The following is a 22,366-nucleotide window of genomic DNA, read 5'->3' on the forward strand; positions in this document are numbered from 1 at the left end:
CTATTCAGATTTTCTATTTCTTCTTATGTCAGTTTTAGTAAATTGTGTTTTCTAATGAATTTACTTATTTTATCTAAATTTTCAAGTTTATTGTCATAAAATAGTTTATATAATAGCTTCTTTTAGTACTCTGTAGGAATTTTTATCCCTAATATTGGAAATTTGTGTTTTCTGTCCCTTTTTTCTTAATCATTCTTAATCAATTTTATTGGTCTTTTTAAAGAGCCAAATTTTTCCTTTGTTGATTTTCTATTTTATTTCTGTTTTATCTTTATTATCTCTCACAATTTGTTCTTATCTTGATTATTTTATTTCTTTTACCATCTTTAGGTTCAGTTTCTCTCTCTGTCTTCTTGAGGTGGATCATAGAATATTCATTCTAAACTTTTCTTTTGTTTGATATGTGCTTTCTTTAAAAGCTCTATTTTCTCTCTGGCCGGGCGCGGTGGCTCACGCCTGTAATCCTAGCACTGTGGAAGGCCGAGGCGGGAGGATGGCTCGAGGTCAGGAGTTCAAGACCAGCCTGAGCAAGAGCGAGACCCTGTCTCTACTAAAAATAGAACAAATGATTTGGACAGCTCAAAATATATACAGAAAAAAATTAACCGGACATGGTGGCACATGCCTGTAGCCCCAGCTACTCGGGAGGCTGAGGCAGTAGTATCACTTAAGCCCAGGAGTTTGAGGTTGCTGTGAGCTAGGCTGATGCCATGGCACTCTAGCCTGGGCAACAGAGTGAGACTCTGTCTCAAAAAAAAAAAAAAGCTCTAATTTCTCTTTAATTACTGCTTTGACTGCATTCCAGTCATTTTATTATGTGATAATTTTATCATCAGTCAGTTTAAATTTATTTTTATTTCTTCTTTGATCTATAGGTTGTTTTTAAAAAGTATTGATTAATTTTGTAGGAGCCAAGGGAAAATATCCCCCTTGCCCTCTGAAGATTCACTGAAAATCACTGGCAAAAGACAAATTAATAGGAAAAAAAGGAGAAAAAATTATTTGATCATAGTTTTAGGTGACATGGGAACCTTCAGAATGAAGACCCAAAGATCTAGGGGAAACTGTTCATTTTTGTGCTTAGATTCAACAAATTATGAACAGCCATGTAGAAATATGATTGGACAAAAAGGGTACAATCTAATGCTAACAGGCTAAGTTGGGAAACACAGCAAAGCCCGTCTGTTCAGATTCTTCTTGTCCTCTCTGTGCAGCATTCCTTTTTTCTGGGTACGGGACAGGACTCTCTGGAATGGGGGTGGTGTTATGACCCACAGTCAAACAAGTTAGGTCAGATAATTTCTTTATGGCCAGTTTTTACACAGAAAGGCAGGGGTAGTTAGAGTAATATTTTTAGGTTTCATGTCTGGCTTTGGGGAAAAGGGGTCTGGTTTCTGTGACCTGCCTTGGGGAAGAGGGATTCTAGTTCCTATGGCTAGCCTTGGGGGAGAATGAGAGGCCAGAGAAGGCCAGAGAGAGCTGCTTCTGAGGCCTTCATTTTGGTGTATTGTTTTCTGACACACTACAATTTCTACATCATTTTGTTGATTTCTAGCTTAATTCCACTGCCGTCAGAAGACATACTCTGTGTGATTTAAGTATTTTAAGATTTGCTGATGCTTGCTTTATGGTTTGGCCTATCACCAATTTAGTACATTTTCCATGTGTGCTTGAAAAGAATATATATTCTCTAATTATTGGATGTGATGTTCTAAATTTACTTATCAATTAGGTCAAATTTATTAAATGTTTTTTTGTATCTTTTATATCCTTACTGATTTTTTTTGTCTCATTGTTCTGTCACCTGCTGAGAGAGCTATGTTTAAAACATCTAGCAATGATTGGGAGATTTGATCATGTCTCTTTTTAGTTCAATAAGTGTTTGCTTTGTATATTTTGACATTATGCTATTAGGTGTGTACACATATATGATTGTTATCATATACTTTTGAATTGACAGTTTGATCATTATTAAATGTCCCTTATTTTTCTTATATTTCTTCCCTTAATGTCTTTGTCTGATATTTTGTATAGCTATATTAGCTTTCTTCTGGTCTGTTCTTCACATATTTCTTTTTCCTTCTTTTTCCTTTAACCTTACTATGTTCTTATAGTCAAAGTATCTTTCTTATGAGCAGCATTTAGTTTGGATTTTTTTATATAAAAATTCAATTTTGTGGCCATTGTCTTTTGAGTATTTAGTCTACTTACAGTTAACATAATTACTGATATATCTGGATTTAAATTTGTCAGCTTGCGTTTGTTTTTCATTTGCCTCATATGATCTTTGTTCCTTTTTTCTCTTTTCTTGCTTTATTTTGGATTAGTAAAGAGTTTAATTCAATTTCTCTCTCTTTTACTTATTAGTTATGCTGTACATTGTATACACTGCATGCAATTATGTATAGTTTGTTCATTACTATTCTGGTGGTTACTCGAGACTACAATGGGCACCTCTCTTTGTGCTTGTGTATCCCCATTGTTTAGCTCCCAATTATTAGAGAGTACATGTGGTGAACAAAAAATCTATGTGAAATTAGTTCTCTTATCTCCTCCTGGATAACCTAAGTACTTCAGAAAACTTCAAACTCCCTTTACCTCCTTCCAATTTTTGTGCTATTGCTGTAATGTATTTTAATTCTATAAATATTTTAAACCCATAGATATTTTAATTATGGTTTTTACACAGTTTTCATTTGGATTTGCACATATGTTTTCTATTTTAGGGTTCTTCATTTTTTTCTGCATCACTGTGCTTCCATCCTAGAGTGGTTTTCTTCTGCCTAAAAGACTCCCTGTGGCATTCCCTTTAGTGTGGATCTGCTAGAGAGTAATTCTCTCAGGATTTTTTTGTCTGAAAACACTTGACTTTTGCCTTCATTTTTAAAGGATATTTCTATAGGATATAATCACAAGTTGGCAGTTAGCATTGTCTTTCATCACTTAATTATATCATTGCATTGTCTTCTGGCTCCCATTGTTTCTACTGAAAGTCTTTTGATAGTTTTACGGTTACTTCTTTGAAAATAAGTCACATTTTCTAACTTCTTACAGTATAAACTTAAGTGGTTGATTTTCAACCTTTGTTCTTTCTAACATAAACACTTAAAGTCATACATTTCTCTCTGAGCACTGCGTTAGCTGCGTCCTGCAAAGTCTGATATGTTGTGTTTTCATTCAGTTCAAATTGTTTTAATTTACTTTGTGATTTCTTCTGTGACCTATGAGTTATTTGGAAGTGTGTTGTTTAATTTCTAAATATTTGGAGATTTTCCTGGATATCTCTCAGTTATTGATTTCTAATTTCTAATTTAAATCCCATGAGATCAGAGAACATGCTCTTTTGAGAACATGCTCTTTATGATTTCAATCTCTTTGACTTTGTCGAGATTGCCCAGCATAAAATCTAACTTAAGGAATGTTTCATATCCACTTTAAAAGACCTGCTGTTGTTTGATGACATGTTCTATAATGTGAACTAGGTCAAGTTGTTTAATAGTGTTTATAAGTCACATACTCTATTTTTGTTTACTTATTCTATCAATTATTGAGAGAGGAGAGTTATTAACCCCTAACTATAATTTTTAATTGCCTATTTGTCCTTTCAGTTCTGTCATTTTTTTGCTTCATATCTTTTGATACTCTCTAGTCAAGTGCATATACCTTTAAAATTATTTTGTCTTCTTGATAGATTTACCCTTTTAGTATGAGATGTTCCTCTTTATCTCTGTTAATATTCCTTGTCCAAAAACTACTTTGGTATAACCACATAAGCTTTCTTATGATAAGGGTTTTCACACTATAGGTTTTCTATCTTTTTACTTTTTTTTTTTTTTTTTTTTTTTTTTTTTTTTTTGAGACAGAGTCTCACTCTGTTGCCCAGGCTAGAGTGAGTGCCGTGGCGTCAGCCTAGCTCACAGCAACCTCAAACTCCTGAGCTCAAGCGATCCTCCTGTCTCAGCCTCCCGAGTAGCTAGGACTACAGGCATGCGCCACTATGCCCGGCTAATTTTTTCTATATATATTTTTAGCTGTCCATATAATTTCTTTCTATTTTTAGTAGAGGTGGGGTCTCGCTCTTGCTCAGGCTGGTCTCGAACTCCTGAGCTCAAACGATCCACCCACCTCGGCCTCCCAGAGTGCTAGGATTACAGGCGTGAGCCACCGCGCCCGGCCTCTTTTTACTTTTAATCTCCTCTTTATCTTTGTATTTAAGGTAGATTTATTTTAGACAGTATATAGTAGGTTCTAGCTGTTTTTAATAAAATCTAACAATACCTGCTTTTTAATTTTTTTTCATTTCAAAATATTAGGGAGTAAAAATGTTTTTGTTAGTTGGATACCTTATATAAGGCTTAAATTGGGGCTTTTAGTGTGCCCATCACCAGAATAGTGTTCATGTACTTAATAGGTAAGTTTTTACCCTTCACTGCCTCCCACCCTCCCTGCTTCTTGGTTTCCAATGTCCTTTACATCCCTTTGTGCCTGTGTGTGCCCATTGTTTAGCTCCCAATTATTAGAGAGTACATGTGGTGTTTGTTTTTCCATTCCTGAGATACTTCACTTAGGACAATGGTTTCCAGTTCCATCCAAGTTGCTGCAAAAGACATTATTTCATTCCTTTTTATGGCTGAGTAGTACTCCATAGTGTATAAACACCATATTTTCTTTATCCACTCATGAATCGATAGACACTTAGATTGATTCCACATCTTTGCAGTTGTGAACTGTGCTACAATAAACATTTGAATTCTGTTGTCTTTTTGATAAAATGACCTATTTTCCTCTGGGTAGATACCTAGTAATGGGATTGCTGGATCAAATGGTAAGTCTACATTTATTTCTTTGAGGAATCTCCATACTGTTTTCTATAGAGGTTGTACTAATTTGCAGTCCCACTAATAGTGTGTACAAGCGTTCCTTTCGCTCTGCATCCATGCCAGCATCTATTGTTTTTGGAATTTTTAATAATGGCCATTCTGACAAGAAGGATAAGGTGTTACCTCATTGTGGTTTTAATTTGCATTTCCCTGATGATTAGTGATGTTGAACATTTTTTCATATGTTTGTTGGCCATCTGTCTATCTTCTTTTGGAAAACTTCTGTTCATGTCTTTTACCCACTTTAATGGGGTTGTTTGTTTTTCTCTTGCTGATTTGTTTCAGTTCTTTGTAGATTCTGGATGTTAGCCCTTTGTCAGATGTAAAGTTTGCAAATATTTTCTCCCATTCTGTAGGTTGTCTATTTCCTGATTATTTCCTTTACTGTGCAGAAGCTTTTTAATTTAATTAAGATCTATTTATTTTTGTTGTTGCTATATTTGCCTTTGGGGTCTTTGCCATAAAGTTACTTCAATGAATGTTTAAAAAACTTTCTTTCTTGCTTTCTTTATATCTGTATATCTCTATTATCTCTATCTATTTATCTATGTTACAGTAAATCATCAAAACTAAGTTTAAAACTAAGATGAAAAATTATTTTGTATTTACCATCTCTGGCATTATTCATTCCATCTGGTGCAGAACTTTTTAAAAACATTTTTGTATGCATATCTGCTAGCAACAAATTGTTCTAGGTTTTGTTTTCCTTAGGAAAAACCCCTTTATTTTTGCCTTCACTTTGAAGGGATAGTTTTCACTGGATATAGAATTATAAGTTAAAAAGTGTTTTTTCTTTCAGCATTTTAATGATGTTATCCCATTGTCTTTTGGCTTATTTAGGTTCAGATGAAATGTCTGTGGACATTCTTATCTTTGTCTGTATGCAATGTATCTTTTTTGTCTGTTTTTAAGATTTTTTGTTTCTGGTTTTCAGCAATTTTGTTATCAACGAGTCTTGCTATGATTTTGTGTTTATCCTATTTGTGGTTTTTTAAGCTTTTTAAAACTGTAAAATTTATAATTTTCATTCAGTTTGGATGATTTTCAGCAATATTACGTACTCCAATTACATGCATTTTAGACTACTTGATTTTGACACTGAGGTGCTGTTCATTTTTTCAGTTTTTTTCCTCTGTGCTTCATTTTGGATAGTTTCTATTGCTATTATTTAATTTCACTGATTTTTTTGGTAGTGTTTAATCTGCTATTAAGCTGATTTAGTAAAAATTTTTATAGGTTCCATTTGTTCTTTGTCTTCTACTTCTGTCCTCATTAAGTTCGTGGTTTTTTAAATTTTTTTTTAATTAATTAATTTTAGTTGACAAAAATTATATATACCATGTATAGCATGATGTTTTAAAATGTGTAAACATTGTGGAATGGCTCAAGAGAGCTAATTAACATGCTTTAGCTCACATACTTATCATTTGTGTGGTGAGAACACTTAAAATCTACTGTCATCAATTTTCAAGAATACATTGTTAATTATAGTGACCATGTTCAATAGATCTCTTGAGCTTATTCTCTCTATCTAACTCTAATTTTGTATCCTTTGACCAATATCTCTCCACCCCTGGCCTTCTACCTCCTAGCCCCTGGTAACTACAATTCTACTCTCTGTTTCCATGAATTTAACATTTTTACATTCTACATATAAGCAAGATCATGCAGTATTTACCCATCTGTGCCTGGCTTGTTTCACTTATGTCCTCTAGGTTTATCCATGCTGTCACAAATTGCAAAATTTCCTTCTTTTTTAAGGCTGAATAGTATTTCATTATGTATATATACCACATGTCTTTATCCATTCATTCATTAATGGACACTTAGGTTGGTTTCATATCTTGGCTATTATAAATAATGCTACAGTGAACATGGGAATGCAGATATCTCTTCAACATACTGATTTCATTTCCTTTTGATGTATATCCAGTAGTGGAATTGTTGAGTCATACAATAGTTCTATTTTTAATTTTTTGAGGAACTTTCATACTGTTTTCTATAATGCCTGTACTAATTTATATTCCCATCAATAGCATGCAAGGATTCCCTTTTTTCTACAACCTCACCAATGCTTAGTATCTTTCATCTTTTTTAATAGTAGCCATTCCAACAGGTGTAAGGTGATATCTCATTGTGGTTTTAATTTGTATTTTCCTGATTAGTGATGCTTAACACCTTTTCACATACCTGTTGGCCATTTGTATGTCTTCTTTTGAGAAATTTCTATTCAGGTCCTTTGCCAATTTTTTAATTGGGTTATTTTTTTTTTCTTGCTATTGAGTTCTTTGAGTTCCTTATAACTATATTTTGGATATTAGCCCCTTATCTGATATGGTTTGCAAACGCCTTATCTGTAGGTTGTCTCTTCACTCTGTCAATTGTTTCCATCACTGGGCAGAAGTTTTTTAGTTTGATGTAATCCTATTGTCTATTTTTGCTTTTGTTACCTGTGCTTTAGGATTCCTATCCAAGAAATCATTGCCCAGTCCCAGACCAATGTTACAGAGCTTTCCCCCATGTTGTCTTCTTGGAACTTTGCAATTTTCCATCATATTTAACTCTTTAATCCATTTTGAGTTGATTTTTGTATATGGTGTAAGATAAGGATCTAATTTCATTCTTCTGCATGTGGATATCCAGTTTTCCCAACACCACTTATTGAAGAGACTGTTCTTTCCCCATTGTATGTTCTTGGCACCTTTGTCAAAATTCAATTGACCATAAATGCATGGATTTATTTCTGGGTTCTCCTTTTTGTTCCATTATGTATGTTTTTATGCCAGCACCATGCTGTTTTGATTACTGTAGCTTTGTAGTATATTTTGAAGTAAGGTTGTGTGATGCCTCTAGCTTTTTTCTTTTTGCTCATGATTGCTTTGGCTATTTGGGGTCATTTGTGGTTCCATAGGAATTTTAGGATTTTTTTTTCCTATTTCTGTAAAAATGTCTTTGGAATTTTGATAAGGATTGCATTAAATCTGAAGATCACTTTGGGTATTATGAACATTTTAACAATTTTAATTCTTCTAATCCACGAACGTGGCATTTCTTTTCATTTATTTGTGTTTTCCTTAATTTCTTTCATAAATGTTTTATAGTTTTCTGTGTATAGGTCTTTCACCTCCTTGGTTAAGTTTATTCCTAAGTATTTTTTTATAGTTATTGTAAATGGGATTGTTTTCTTGATTTCTTTTTCAGATAGTTCATTGTTAGTGTATAGAGATGCTACTAACTTTTGTATGTTAATTTTGTAACCTGTAACCTTACTGAATTTGTTTATTCATTCCAACAGTTTTTTGGTAGATTTCTTTTTAAATTCTTGAGCACATTCTTAATAGCTATTTAAAAATCCTTGTCTGGTCACTCCATCATATCTGTCATTTCTGGGTCTGCTTTTATTGCCTGATTTTTCTCTTGATTATCATAATTGTCCTGCTTTCTTATATATCTAATAATTTTTTACCAATGGCTAGATTTTGTGGCTACTACATTCCAGATTTTGTGGCTATTACATTCCAGAGTGTCTATATTTTGTTTCTTTATTTAAAGAATGCTAAATAAGCACTAAAGAATACTTGACAGGCAGTAAAGTATTAATAACTTCACATTACTTTGTTTCTATCAAGGCTTGTTTTTTAAGCTTTGTTCAGGTGAATCTATAATAACCTTTACTGTAGGGATAGTTTATTCCCACTGACTCTTCGGTCATCTGTACTAATGCCTCAAATGTTTGTTCTACCCTGGCTAGGTAGAGTTTGAACATCTCCCAGTCCTATAAAAGCTTTAGAGATTGTTTCACCTACAATTTCCCAGAAGTTATTTCCCCAACCTCATGGAGTTTCTCTCTATGTATCTATAGTTTACTATTATGCAATAGACTCAAGGGGACTTCCATGCTTATTTCTGAAGTTCTTCTTTGCACAGCTCCCTCCTCTCCAGCACTCCGGCCCACAGATTTCAGCTGGTTCTGCTTGCCCAAACTTTGATCTGTCTTTTCAGCTCAATGAATCTGTTATGCTTTTTTTAGGTTATTCTTACCTGCATTGTGGTCTGGAAAGGGTCTCTAGGCAGAAAACTATTGTGATTGGAAGGCTTTCCTTGTTTGCTTCTGGTTTTGCCTTTATCATGATTCTGTACTGTCTGAAAAGAGATGCTTTATATATTTTGTCCTGATTTCTAGTGCTTTGTGGTGGTTGATGAATTCCAGACTCAGTCATTCTAACACACCCAGAGTAGAACAATGCTACAAAGTTTCTAAAACTTTGCAAATAAAAAGTAAACTCCTAGAGTGGTTGGTTCTACGATGGAGAGAGTATTAAGGAAGAGACTTAAAGGCAACTAACTTCTTTCTTGCTAGGATTTTAAGAAATACATTATATTTAGAAGCATTTTCTTCTCAATTTCAAAGTGAAATGCAATTGAAATATTTATTTTTTGAAAGCTAGAAAAAGTTTCAACTTTAGGTTTATACTTTTCCCATAAATGTAGATTAATTAGGCAGTTTTATGAATATTGCAGTATTATTAATGGGCATCAGTGATGATGATGGAGGATCTTCTGCTGCTGCTGCTGACAACATTTGCTTAGGTATCTTTTATGTACCAGGCACCGTGTTAGACACTTTATATTAATTATCTTTACTTTTCCACAACAATTCTGCAAGTTAGAAATCATGATCCTGAGAAACTCAGGGAGGTAAAATTAGTTCCTGAAGTTCACACACTAAGAAGTAAATACTCAGTGACTAAATTACTCAGTGGTAAGCTGGTGGCTGGAACTGGGAAATAATCTCAGCTCCCCCTTAACAACGCCTGCTCCCATTATTCTCCTGCTCTCTGATTCTGTCTTTACCTGAGCTTTCCCTTCTGGCAGACTAAAGTGGAAAACAGTGAACTCCCTGCCCAGAAAGGCTGTGTTATTATATAGATGTTTTGCTTTGAATAACAGCATATGTAAATGTACTCCTGGGGACTAACAGTACCCTTATTTTGTAGAACTTGGCCTCTCCCACTGGGTGAATAGTTGAAAATTATGGGGAGGAGAAAGCAGGCTAGAGAGCATATTAGTTGACTTGGGATTTCTTCTCCTCCTTCCCCCACCCCGCCCAACACATATCTCTATTCAGATATAAGCTGCCTTGGCAGATTAAGATTAGTAAATTTCCTATCATGGAGTCCTAGCTGATTCTGAGATTTGGAGTCAAGAGTGCACTAATCTAGATGTTAATCATGAATTCTGCATCAGGTTGATGTGTAGGGACAGATGTTCTTGCTGCAAAGAATAAAAGCTTCCTGTGGCACCTGGAAGATTTCATCATACGTGGTACCCAGCCAGTTAACATGGGCACGTTGCTGCCTTTAGCCGTCTACCTCTGTTCAGAGGTTGGCATATCTCTCTTCCGCTCTCCCATGGTCCCTGCATGGTTGAGCCATCTCTATCTTAAACTGCCTTTCCTGGCATTTGAATCATTACTTCGATGATGTGATAATATCTTCAAGTTGGGAAAATAAAAATGGCATTTGTTTAGCCATAATTAATGAAATATTTATGTTGCATGAGACTATGTGATAAAACCTTAGGCTTAGAGTCCTTTTGCTTCTGATTACATTTGGGATTTTTTTTTTCTATGACCAGACATTCTGACGCCAGCTCTTTTACACTGAGCAGATGTCATGTAGTAAAAATGGGTGCCAGATGCTGTGAGCCACAGAAGGGCGATTTGTTTAAGAGCTGGCTCTAACTTTTTTTGCATTCAATTACTCTGCAGAACGAACCTTACACAAGCATTTAGGTAACTCAGCTAACTTCGGACGTGCATTTTAATAATAGATTTCCTCTCTGAATGCATTTAGAGCAACACACCATATAAATGGTGTTTAAGGAATTAATTGATTTCTGCATAATACCTTTTTTTTTTTTTTTATGTGAAAAGAGAGCTGTAAAGCTCTTGGCAGGGACCCAGAAATGTAATTAACGTGGAGGGCCGAATTTTCAGTTGCCCTTAGGTACCGCCTTCTTATACTCACGGCAGGTGCAGGGAGGGGAGAGCAGGGAGGAAGGGCACGAGGGTAAGTGGGGAGGGGAGGGGGCAGCTGTGGTTCATGAAGCAGGAAATGAAGCTAGCTGGTCAGTGAGTTTTTCTGTTCTCATTTCAGGCTCCAAGCACACCCCCGTCAGAGCAAAGGTAACAGAGGCTGCCTCTTCTGCCTCTTCTACCAGCTCCTCCTCTGCAGATGAAGAATTCGATCCTCAGCTTTCCTTGCATTCAAAGGTAACAACACTTGGCCAACCAAAGAGGGCCTTGGCTGGTGGGGGCTGTTTACCATCCAGAATTCAGACCCAATGTGGGCTCCAGCTGCAGTGGTTTCGTTAGGAGGATCACGTTTCATTGCTTCTGACAGCGTGCTCTTTCTACCTGGAACAGCCCAAGAATTATCTCTTTAATAAAACAAACAAACAAAAAAAAACTTAGAAGCTTGCCTTTCTCAGAGACCCAAATTGGGGAGAGAAAAAAAGAGGCATATTTACTTGAAATCATTTGGTGACTGCAGCTCTTAAAGTGGGTTTAATATGTGGTCCAACAAGCAAACCATCGAAAATATTACAACAAGCAGATGCATATTTCCCTGGGGGAAGCACAGCTTCATTTAAGAAGCACTAGAGGCAGATTGCATGGAAAATGTTATGTTTGTTCTAATCAGAAATATGAAATGAACCATGCAGTTGCATCTAGACATGGATACTCTGAGGATCCCTACTGTGGAAGGGACAAGCCGTGTGCCAGCGGGGAGACAGCCGTCCCCTTTGCTTAGCGAACACTAATGTTTCTGGAGAACTCTTTAAACAACTCTCTCCCCATAGATGGAAAACACAGGCATTGTTATATGTCTGTAGTTGTCTGTGTATCACGTTCGCAGGGATAGGCATCCCACAACCAAAGCCCACTGTGGTTTTCTTCACCCGCTGGGGCTGGAGCTTTTTCACGGGGACAGTGGAGAGCAGGAGAGACTGAATGGTTGGACCTAAAATGATCCCCGGGTGGACAGAGATGTGGCTCACTGCTCTGGTAGTGTTTATTTTTTGGAGCAGTGAGGATCTGGGGAGGGAAGGAGAGAACCAAATTTATTTACTTAGACTCAACTTTTCCATATCTGGCATTAGTAGCTTTGGCGTCATCTCAAGTCACTCAGGGGTTCCAACTCCCCATGGCCCAGCTTACAGCAAGGCAGGAGGGGTCTGGGATGTGTGTGTGTGTGTGTGTGTGTGTAAGAGAGAGAGAGAGAGGCATTAAGGAGGAGAGAGAACATGTATGGATTTCTCATTTCTAATTGTGGGCATCTCTGATGAGTTCAGTACTCAACACAAATGAATTCTGTGTGTTGCATTGATTTCTGGGATTTTCTTACTGCCCCTCTCACCCCCTTGAGTGACCCTGAGTTAATTCTGTATTCAAATGAGAGTGTGATCTCAGCATTAGCCATCTCGACACTCATGGAGAGTAAATGAATAGAGTGGCCCAAACACATGGAAATAGCGAGACTACGGTGTCTAGGACCACCCTCCCAAACAGCTCCTTGTCCTCCTGCTGGCCCAGAGCAGAGCCAGTCCTCACTGAGGCTTGCCAGTTGGTAAGGTGTGCCTGCTTCACCTGGCTTCTGACCTGGCCCGCTCTTCCAGGAAGGGAATTTCTTCTTTACGACTTCTTGAGGACTGACAGTGAAGGAACGAGGGGAGGTTTTTGTCCTCTGGTTTCTTTGTTTCTTCTGTCCCACACAGGTGTGTTTGTCCCCAGCCAGGTGGCACAGAGCCCCTGACAGCTCAAATGAACCTTTGCACAGGAAGCTGGAGACAGGCCATGTCCTCTCTGCCTCCTCCCTGTGCCTCACCCCTGCCCACTACCGCCTCTCCCAGCCTGCGGCCTGGATCTAAGAGACCAGGCCAGGAAGAGACGTCGCAGCTTGTCCTTGACTCAGCCAGGTTTCTCCCTCGTCCTTTCCTGTGGCTTTTCTTCCTCAGTCCCTAGCCCCTTTACTATCTTTATACTGAAGATACAAGAACTGTGCCTGGCATGGCGTAAGGCGATGTGAGTGTTTGGTGAAGCACTTGTCCTTTCCATGCCAACATCTTTTTAATAAAAGGCAATAAATGACTTTCTTTCCTCCTCTGGGTTCTGTTTTGCTGACTCTTGATCAAGCAGCAAGGGTCCGTTAGTTTTGTTGCTGAGAAGCACTAAGACGGTGTGATGCTGTTTAGGCAACCCCCTTGAAATTGTATTCAGTGCTCTTTGTTTAGGGGGAAACACTGACATGTCTTACAGGATCCACTGTAGAGGGTCCTTGTTGTGCCTGGACAGTATTTGGTATGAAGAGACGCAATATAGACTAGGCAAACTGTGGGTACTGGGGTCAGCTACCTGCACTTCACTCCTGGCTCCACCCGTTACTAATTGCGTCATATTGGGCAAGTTACTTACCTCTGAGTTTTGATTTTCTTATCTGTAAAATAAGTGCAATTTGAGGAATAAATGAGATGATACTTGTGAGGTAATTAGTACAGTGTCCGGCACATAGCGCTCAGTAGACACTGGGATTTATTATGTAGGTTAGTATGATGGAAGCTTGAGATATTTGTTAAATGAATGAACTGACTCTCCCTATAGATTGAGTTAGACAATGTCTGGATAACAGCTACCATTAATACCCACCACCTCCCCATGCCTCCAGCCTTTCCAGAAAAGTCCTAGCTACTTGATGGTGGGGTCTTCCGTGCAAAAGGCCTGGAATATCCATTCACAGTGATGGACAGTCAATCTGGAGGTCATCCCCTAGAAACAGAGATGACAGGATGTGGAATAAGCTGAGTTCTGATGGCCAAAATTTCCTTCCAAGGATAAAGAAGATCTTTAGGATTCTAGATTCTAGGAGAATTCTAGAAAACGAAGTTTTGTCATTGAGATTAATGTTTTCATTACTGATCTGTAGAGGTTCTAAAGCCTCAAAGCTGAATGTTTTCTTAAGGACAGTAATGGTTTCTCCATCCATGTCCATGGGATGAGTGACAAAATGACAAGGACCCATAGAGCCCTGAAACACACATGCTTTCAAGGTCCAATCTCTGACCTTTGTTTTGGACTCAGATTGCTCTGGCAATATCAAGGGTCAGGCTGTTAGGTCTCTATTCCCCACTTACGGCTTTATAAGCATTTAATGAGCAAACATTCAGTTCAACTATAGTTAGTGAATGCCCAGGCACCAGGCTAGCTACAACAATTTTTAAATTCTGTATTTGTTTCTGCCAGCATTAAAAAGAAATCTCCAGCATGCTCTAATCCTCATCCTAATATGTAGAAAGCTAATGTGTATGCTCAGAGAAGGCAAACTGGGCTAGTAAAACTAGCCCAATTTGAACATCTATTTTGTATATGCAGGATGTGTGTGTATATACCTAGTCACACACTGATGAAAAATAGATTTTAGAAAAGAGTCACAGTCATACTAATGTACAATATAATACAATAGACATGCTAGTTATAATCCAAACCACGCTATTTACTGAGTATTTTATCCCATATCTCTTTCAAGTATCTACAAAGGGCTTAGCCTGTGTTATCTCATCTAATCCTTATGGTATCCCTACAAGGTAGGCATTAAATCCTCATTGCTCTGAAGAGGACACTGAAGTTCAGCAAGCCGTGTTGACACGCTGAAGCCCACACAGCCCAGCTGGGACTTGATGCCAGCTTTGCGTGGCTCCTGGGCCCAGTGCTCACACATTACTCTGTGCTGTCTCTCTGAGCAGAAGTGTCTCCTGAACTTTCCGATGTGTAGAACTGGCCACACCAACACTTCTCCTTTCTCTGGTGCTTAAAGCCAGGAAATGGCACCAACAAGATCCAGACATCTATTTTGCATGCATAAATGTTGAATTTTTTTTTAAAAAGTCCAGGAACACACCAAACCCAGAGACAGTAATGCTGAATTTGTATAAGCAAAGTGAAGGAGGGAAGGGAAGTGATCTCAGGCCTCCCTCAAGCCAAGAAGCACTTCGATTTCAATTATTTAGATCCATCCCTCTAGTACCAGGTTTGATTAGGCACTTCAGACTAACCTAAGTACTATTTAAATTGTTAACTGGTTTTCATGTAGTGAGAATGTGTATGTCTGCCTGCCTGTCTCTCCCAGGCCCCTCATCCCTGGGCTGTATGGTAGCACATACGTAAAGTATAATTCTTGTCTTATTCCCTCTCTCAACTGAACCTAGTCAGTACTCTGTAAAGCAACTCCTGTATATGCATACACTCCCTGCATGCACACGCACGAGCGTGCACACACACACACACACACCAGCTTCCCAATCTGGCACCTACCAGCAACATGTGGTTACTTAAATTTACATTTAAATTCATTAAAATTGAATAAAATTTAAAAATCAGTTCCTTACACTCACCTCATTTCAAGTGTCCAGTAGCCACGTGTGGCTGGTGCCTTCCAAATTTAAACAGTATAGACAGAGATCATTCTCATCATTGCAGAAAGTTCTACTGGATGTCATTATTCTAGAAGCAAAGTAGTGGTTAGGAACCATTGGTTGGAGAGGACAGAAGCCTATGATGATATTTTATAAACTTCAATTCCATTTTTTTCAGACATATTTTTTCTTCTCCACTGGTTTTCATAGGAAAGGAAGACCCTTAGAAGACGACGGAAGCTGGAAAAAGCAACAAAGCAATTGGTTAAGCAAGAAGAACTGAAAAGACTCTATAAGGCTCAGGTCAGAAGACAGGCTGAGTGAGGGGGCCGGGATATGGGGTCTCAGATGGAAAGAGCTCTGAGGGTCTGTATGGTAATGGGGACAGCAGGCTGGAGGAGGGCCAGGCACCTGTCTCTGAGGGACCAGGTTTGCCGCCACTCTAAGGGCCCTGGCTCAATCCCCAGCGGGGCTGGGACCTGGAGAGCCCTGGTGCTGAGATGGCCCATTCGTAGCCGCCTTTCCATCTGCCCACACGTGCTCTACAAAGTGAGGCTGGGCTGGTGCATCGACCCTCACTGCCACAGAGCAGTGACCTTACTTCTGTCCTCTGTGTCCTCTGTCTTCCACCGACTCCTGACAGTGTCTTTGCTAAACTACCACTGTTAAGGGCTGTCTCCGTAACAAGGTTACTTGAAATCACAAGTGTCCAGCATTCCAGTATAGATTTCCTTGCCTGATTGCTTCCTTCAAACATTTCTGCCCAAGCCCATCTGCACCCTCTGTCACAGACAGGCAAAATGGAGCAGAAAGTCAAGGTATTCTCCATGTCCCTGAGAACCCTGAACCTGGTCTTGAAGAACAGCTCGGCATTAGGACCTAAGGACTGAGAATGAGTGTGTTAATCCAACGTCCCCTGACATCCCTTTCTGCAGTTATCCCTTTATCTGGCCATGTAGTCCCCAAGGTCATTTCCGATAAGAGTAAAGTCATTAACCCAACCTCCTTCACCCTTGCCGGTAGTGGGCTCAGGAGCCCCCTTTCACCTAGTGGACGGGGAGACTCCCACGAACTCCCCTCTGTCCACCCACAACCTCTCAAATAGATTGCCCTGAAACATTTCAACTTTTCCTTCTGAGAACAAGACAAGTCTTAAGAAATCGATTGGCAAGCTTGTCAATTTCTCTTCCTTATATTTTCACCCCAGACAGTAGGTGGTGACGAGAAGAATTACAGTGGCCTTTTGCGTCCTCACCTGCTGGCACCCATACTGGCCCTTTTTAGTCTTTGAGACATTTTTCCTTCCTTTCTGGAGAACGACCACTGTGCTAGTCTGCTTGGGCTGCCATTACAAAACACCACGGATGGGTGGCTTAAACAACAGAAATTTATTTTCCTCTTGTTCTGGAGGCTGGAAGTCCAGGATGAAGGTGCCATCAGGTTTGGTGTCTGCTGAGGCCTCTCTTCCTGGCTTGCAGACAGCTGCCTTCTTGCCGTGTCCTCACATGGCCTGTTGTGTGTGAGAAAAATATCTCTGGTATCTCTCTTCTTATAAGGACACCGTCCTATCAGGTTAGGACCTCATTTAACCGTAATTACCCCCTTAAAGGCCCAATCTGCAAATGCAATCACATTCCGGGTTAGGGCTCCAACACATGAATCTGGGGAGGGTTTTGGGGGTGGGGGACACAATTCAGTCTATAACAACCATGTACTGTCATTTCACAGTAGTCAGTAATAAAGTCACGTAAGCGTTTCACTTTAGCAATCCTGCACCACACCAGCAAGAGAGATGGATTTGTAAAGATCCAATTGTCTTGAGAAGAGAGATGAGAGGAAAAGAGTGTAAAATTACAAGTCCTTTTAAAGAGAATTCCCATCTATTGCAGATTTTATGTTTGGGGCTTAAACTCTCATAGGTGGGACAAGAAGAGGCAGGTGGCTGCTCAGGCCCGTCCCCTGCTTGGCTCTCTTCACGGGGTTGGAGGGCCTCGGCTACTGTACCCGTGATTCCAGAGGAGGTTTAGAAAGACGTAGGGTTAAGGAGGAAGGGGAATGAGACAGAGCTGAAATAAGGCAGAGGAAGAACACAGGCATTCTGTCTGCCCAAACAGGTGACAATTCCTTTAATATACCTGTTCCACTAGGTGCAAATTCTGTTCTGCCAAGGGATATGCCTTTTAGCAGCATGTTGTTTGAAAGCAGAGAAAATTGATCGGAATGAACAAAACTTATATAGGAAAGGCTTTCCCTTAACTTTCCTTCCTAATATGTACAAGAGAGGAATATTAATAGCTAGTAAGGAAAATAAATACGTCGTTGCAAACCTAGTCATGACCCCAAACCTTAATAGGTACGAGTCTAAAGAGAGTGTGAGGTTGTCCCCTAATGGGTTAGACATCTTGTGTCTTGTCTTAATAACCTACTAGTAACAAAGCCACAGTCCATTGCTACAGTGAAAGAATAGGTACAATTTGTAGGGAAGGATAGGAGTAGGACAATCTGAATAAAGAATACCAAGCCCCAAGAGTTGGCCCAGGTCTCCTGCTCCAGATCAACTTCTTAAGAATTATAGGCTGGTGGTTCTTAGGGAAATAGAATATGAGTGTACTGTGTTTGCCCCGGACCCCGTAGCCTACTCTGAGTCATGGCTACAGCTCCTGTCATTATTCCATGACCACAGTCAGAGGCTGTGGGCTCCGAGGAAGAGTCCAGGAGCCACGAGGACCATTCTCCTAGCCCAGCAGCCTCTGTCTTGGAGGACATCCCTGTGATTGGCCTTGTCAAAGGGGACTGTTTTAACACCTACTTGGGGGCAGGTTGAACATACACACAGATTCCTTGCTTTATGTTTCATCCTAAAGAAGGGAAACAGCAAGTCTAGTTGTTTGGTAGTTCAGAGGTCCTTGCGCAGTTAGTCAAGGCAGGACCATCCCGAGTGAAAGGGCCTCTTTCTCCTGGAGAGTGAGTGGCAGGATCAGCTCCTGTGTGTGGACAGTCCCCATATGACATGTGATCCTGGCGTTGCAGGCCATCCAGAGGCAGCTGGAGGAGGTGGAAGAGCGGCAGAGGGCATCCGAGATCCAGGGCGTGAGGCTGGAGAAGGCCCTGCGAGGAGAGGCAGGTATGGCATCTCAGCGGAGATGGAGCCGCGGGCGTGGTCTGAGGGTAGAGCCGGCTGACCATCTGGGCAAAACAGTGGGACCTTGTCACCCCCTGTGGATCTGTCAGCACAGACATGTGGTGCTAAATGCACAACTGCTGCAGGCTTTAAAAATCAAACTGGTGGTCCCATCTGAAATTTCTAGGGGCATCGGTCAGCCTGTGGGCCTTGTAACCGGGTTTCTGTCCTGCCCAGCCTCTCTTCTGGCAAGTGTGAATGTTCTTTGCAATTCAGGGGTTGAGATAAATTCAGGAGAAATATTGGGTGTTCAAGCAATGTTGTTAGTGATTCAAAGCCTGGAGTTAGAATCAAAGTCCTTGTTTTTCCTTTACTATGACCTTGGGCCAGTCATGTTAAAAATCTTTATAAATTTTCATTTTCTCATCTAAAATGGTGATAATAGTGGTTTTCTCCGTTATAGAGCTGATATAAGGATTAAAGATGGAATTCAAAATGATGCTTAAATTAGCACCTTACCTGGCCCAAGGCAAAGCAATAAATGGTAACTATTCCACTGATGGCTTCGGATTCTTAGATTCAAACAGAATTCATCTGGTGAAGACCTACTATGTGTTGGACATAAAGACCCTGGGTCTATAACAATGAGTATGATGCAATTTCTACCTTGAGAAGTTTATAGTCCATTGAGAGATACAGATATGTAAATAAACCACAGTAGAGTATGACAAGTGCTGTGATAAGGACAAGCATTAGTGTACAACGTGAACGGAACCAAGAGGGTCTGGACTGATCCTGGAGGGAGGGGAGCCATCAGGCTAGGCTTTCTGGAAGGATCATACATAAGATGAGAACCAGAAGAGGGGCGGGAGTTACCCAGCGAGGCGAGGGGATTGTTCTGGCAGAGGGCACAGCACCTACAAAGGCCAAATGGGAACAGACACAAAATACCCTAACAGGTGAGGAGCCAGGGAAGGGTTCTCAGGTAAGAAATGGCTTAAGGAAATCTACAGTTTTTGGGAAAACCCTCCAGGAGCGGTGTAGCTAATGAATTGGAGGAGCCCTTAGAGTTTGTTGGAGGTATTGTCTCTAGTTTTATGATGCGATGACTTCAGCCTTCTATATTTGAGATATAAAGTGTGAAGAACCAAACACTGAAAACACATAGCTCTATGTGCAATAATGTAAACAACAGGTTACTTGCTATGCAACAAGTGAAAGGTTAGGAGTGCAGTTCTTTTAAAAGTTCATTCATTTGAGAGTGATGAAACCGGCAGGAGCAGACCCAGACTGTTGGAGGCTGGAAGCTCATACAGGGTCATGTCTGCCAACGTGTGAGGGTTGCACCCAGAGCCTTGCAAGGGTGCATCCAAGTAAGGGGCCCTGCGGTTTCAGCTTCATTCGCTGCATGGCTAATTTATTACTAGATATCAGGAAAACGGTGGAGTCAGACTTTACCCCCTCCGTGCCTCAGTTTCCTTGTTTGTAAATTGGGAGTGATGATCACTCTGTTTCTTGTATTTGTGGTGAAGATTAGCTAAAACAATTGATGTAAAACCCCTGGCCTAGTGCCTGGCATGGAGTAGATGATTAATCAACATTTGCTCCTTTTTTTTTTTTTTTTTCTAAACTACACTGTGGATTTTCTTGAAAAGATAACCCGATTTCACTCATCAGAAGTAGGCTTTAATATAAAAATGATGACTTTCTTGCTGCTTGGAATGAGAGTCACTCCCTGTCCCTGCAGCCGCTGTTGGGACTTTCAGTGGCATGAACTGCCCTTGCTTGGTGGTTGGTCATATTCCCAATCAAGAAGGCTCTGGTACTTGTCTTTAGGAATCTGCCGATTTCAGTGAGAGCTTTAGAAATGAAAGGAAAAAGCAGCAAAGCTAGGGCATGTCAGTTTGCCATTAGCAACATGTTGCCAACACGATGGGAATCAAAAAGCCTTGTGTTCAAGTCCTGTTCCACTCCATTTAGGCTGTACAGTGCTGGGAAAATCACTTAAACTCCCTGGACCTAGATTCCTTATCTGAAAAATGGAGATCATAATCCCCATATTACCTGGTCATTTTTCAGAGTTAGGGGCATGGGTGGGCAAAGTGTCTACCAGAGCATCTACTACGTTGTACCCATTCAGTAAACACTACCTAATATTATTTTACAAAATATTATTATCTACACACGTACACTTTTAAAGAAAAGTCTCTCTAATCTTTGCTGCTTGAAATTTAAATTATAGAAACCAAAAGTTTAAAGCATCTTTTGAAAATCTCCTTCATCCTCCAAATATAAAAACATAAAAGAAACAAAGGAAAAGAAAGGGCTATTTTGAGTTCTGGCTAAAGAAACCTAGCCACCTTGTGGTGTTCTCAAAGGTGTGCCAAACCAGCCGGAAGACGGATTCTACTCATTCCCTTTATATCATTGGTAATTTAATTCCCCTGGTAAGTTCATGGGCCTTTCTACCTTGATTGTCCTTGTGTGGGTGACAGATGCAGCTCAACAAGGGGCTGGAGACCGCAAGAGTCGAGTCAGGGAGACTGGCCTCAAAGGAAACCATGCGGAAGATCTGCAAACCAGGCATCAGAATTAATACACTCCAACTTGTAATAACATTTGTGCAATACTAATATTCCTTTGTGGTTTAATATTCTATTCAGTCCCTTTAAGAGATTGCCCTGTTGCTTAATGAATGACCAATGCTTATTAGGTTAAGCTGTATTTGAGCTGGCCTGTGCTGCTCCGGTTCAAGTGACTTAATGGGAATTATTTAATAGGTATTATTAGGATAATTAGAAAATGATCACAGTTAGACAATAATATTGAGCTATAAAGGTTGTGAATAACCAAATTTAGAGACAGGCCTGCAAACATGAGTAGTCTGCGACAGTTATGTAAGGCTCCTCTAATAATTATGTAGGCAGCCTGAAAGGGTCTTTTGTTCTAAGAGTTATTCATTAGGCGGGCATTGAATTAGAGGAACATGCGGGGGTGCGGGATGGAGAAGGGGGGCAGTGATGGCTGATGAGCAAAATGAGGCTTTGATGAGCTCCTCATTGCCGTGACAACAATTACGGCTTTCTTCTTTCCCAGCAGTCAGAAATAAGCTCTCCCACCCCCGGGTTCCCCATTTTGTCAAGGAAAGGGTAACAAAGAAAAACAAAAATCTAACAATCCACCCAGATGAGAGATCAATATGTTTTGCGGGGTGTGTGAATGTGTGTTGTCTTTGACAAGGGGCATGGAGTCCCTCGTGGTCCTGACTGCCCAGGTGAAGGACAGGATGTGCAGGAGCCTGGGTCCCCGGGGCACCACCGCCTTCCAGGGGGAGGCCCAGCCACTCTGCCGGACACTTAGGCTCTTCCTGGTCCAGGCACTGTTTGTTACCTGCTGGCTGGTTAGCTGTCAATGTGGTGATCGGTGTTACAGATTAGGGCCACAGAATACCCCAATTTAGCAAGAGACCCCCATCCAAATTTGCATGGTCTGGATGACAGAATCTGCTTTCATTCAATACCTGGAGACAGATAAAATCTAATGAGAACGGAGAACAGCTTTGAAGGGCAAAGGGTTTATCCCCAGGGGAAGTAGATAAGAATTATTACTCCCTTATCACTTCACCAACTTTGGGGAGATTTTCCAGCTGGTTGTCCACATGGAGCTTCTTGCCTTTTTTGGGACCACATGGATTTGTCCTTTACAAAGACTAAGGGATTTAAGGGAAAAAAAAAAAAAAAAAAAAATCAGTATGCACAAGGCTGCCAGCAGGTGGCAGCAGGAGCACACGTTGTGATGAGAAATGCCAAGTGAACCGCACCTGGACCAGAGAAGTAGTTTGGCTCATACTCTGTGGTTTTCATCTTGACTGCTGAGAACCCGAGGAATAATAATT

At 40.1% G+C, this 22,366-nt stretch overlaps 1 protein-coding gene across 1 annotated transcript in view; it reads left to right on the forward strand.

Moving 5' to 3' along the window:
• MICAL2 (microtubule associated monooxygenase, calponin and LIM domain containing 2) overlaps window positions 1-22,366 on the forward strand; it is a 217,363-nt gene that overhangs the window by 175,058 nt on the left and 19,939 nt on the right. The window contains exons 32-34 of the mRNA XM_069471163.1: window positions 11,039-11,154; window positions 15,561-15,653; window positions 18,381-18,474. Coding sequence (XP_069327264.1) covers window positions 11,039-11,154; window positions 15,561-15,653; window positions 18,381-18,474 — 303 coding nt within the window. The remainder of the gene's footprint in view (window positions 1-11,038; window positions 11,155-15,560; window positions 15,654-18,380; window positions 18,475-22,366) is intronic.

This window comes from Eulemur rufifrons, chromosome 6, assembly GCF_041146395.1.
Source record: "Eulemur rufifrons isolate Redbay chromosome 6, OSU_ERuf_1, whole genome shotgun sequence".
Lineage (NCBI taxonomy): Eukaryota > Metazoa > Chordata > Mammalia > Primates > Lemuridae > Eulemur > Eulemur rufifrons.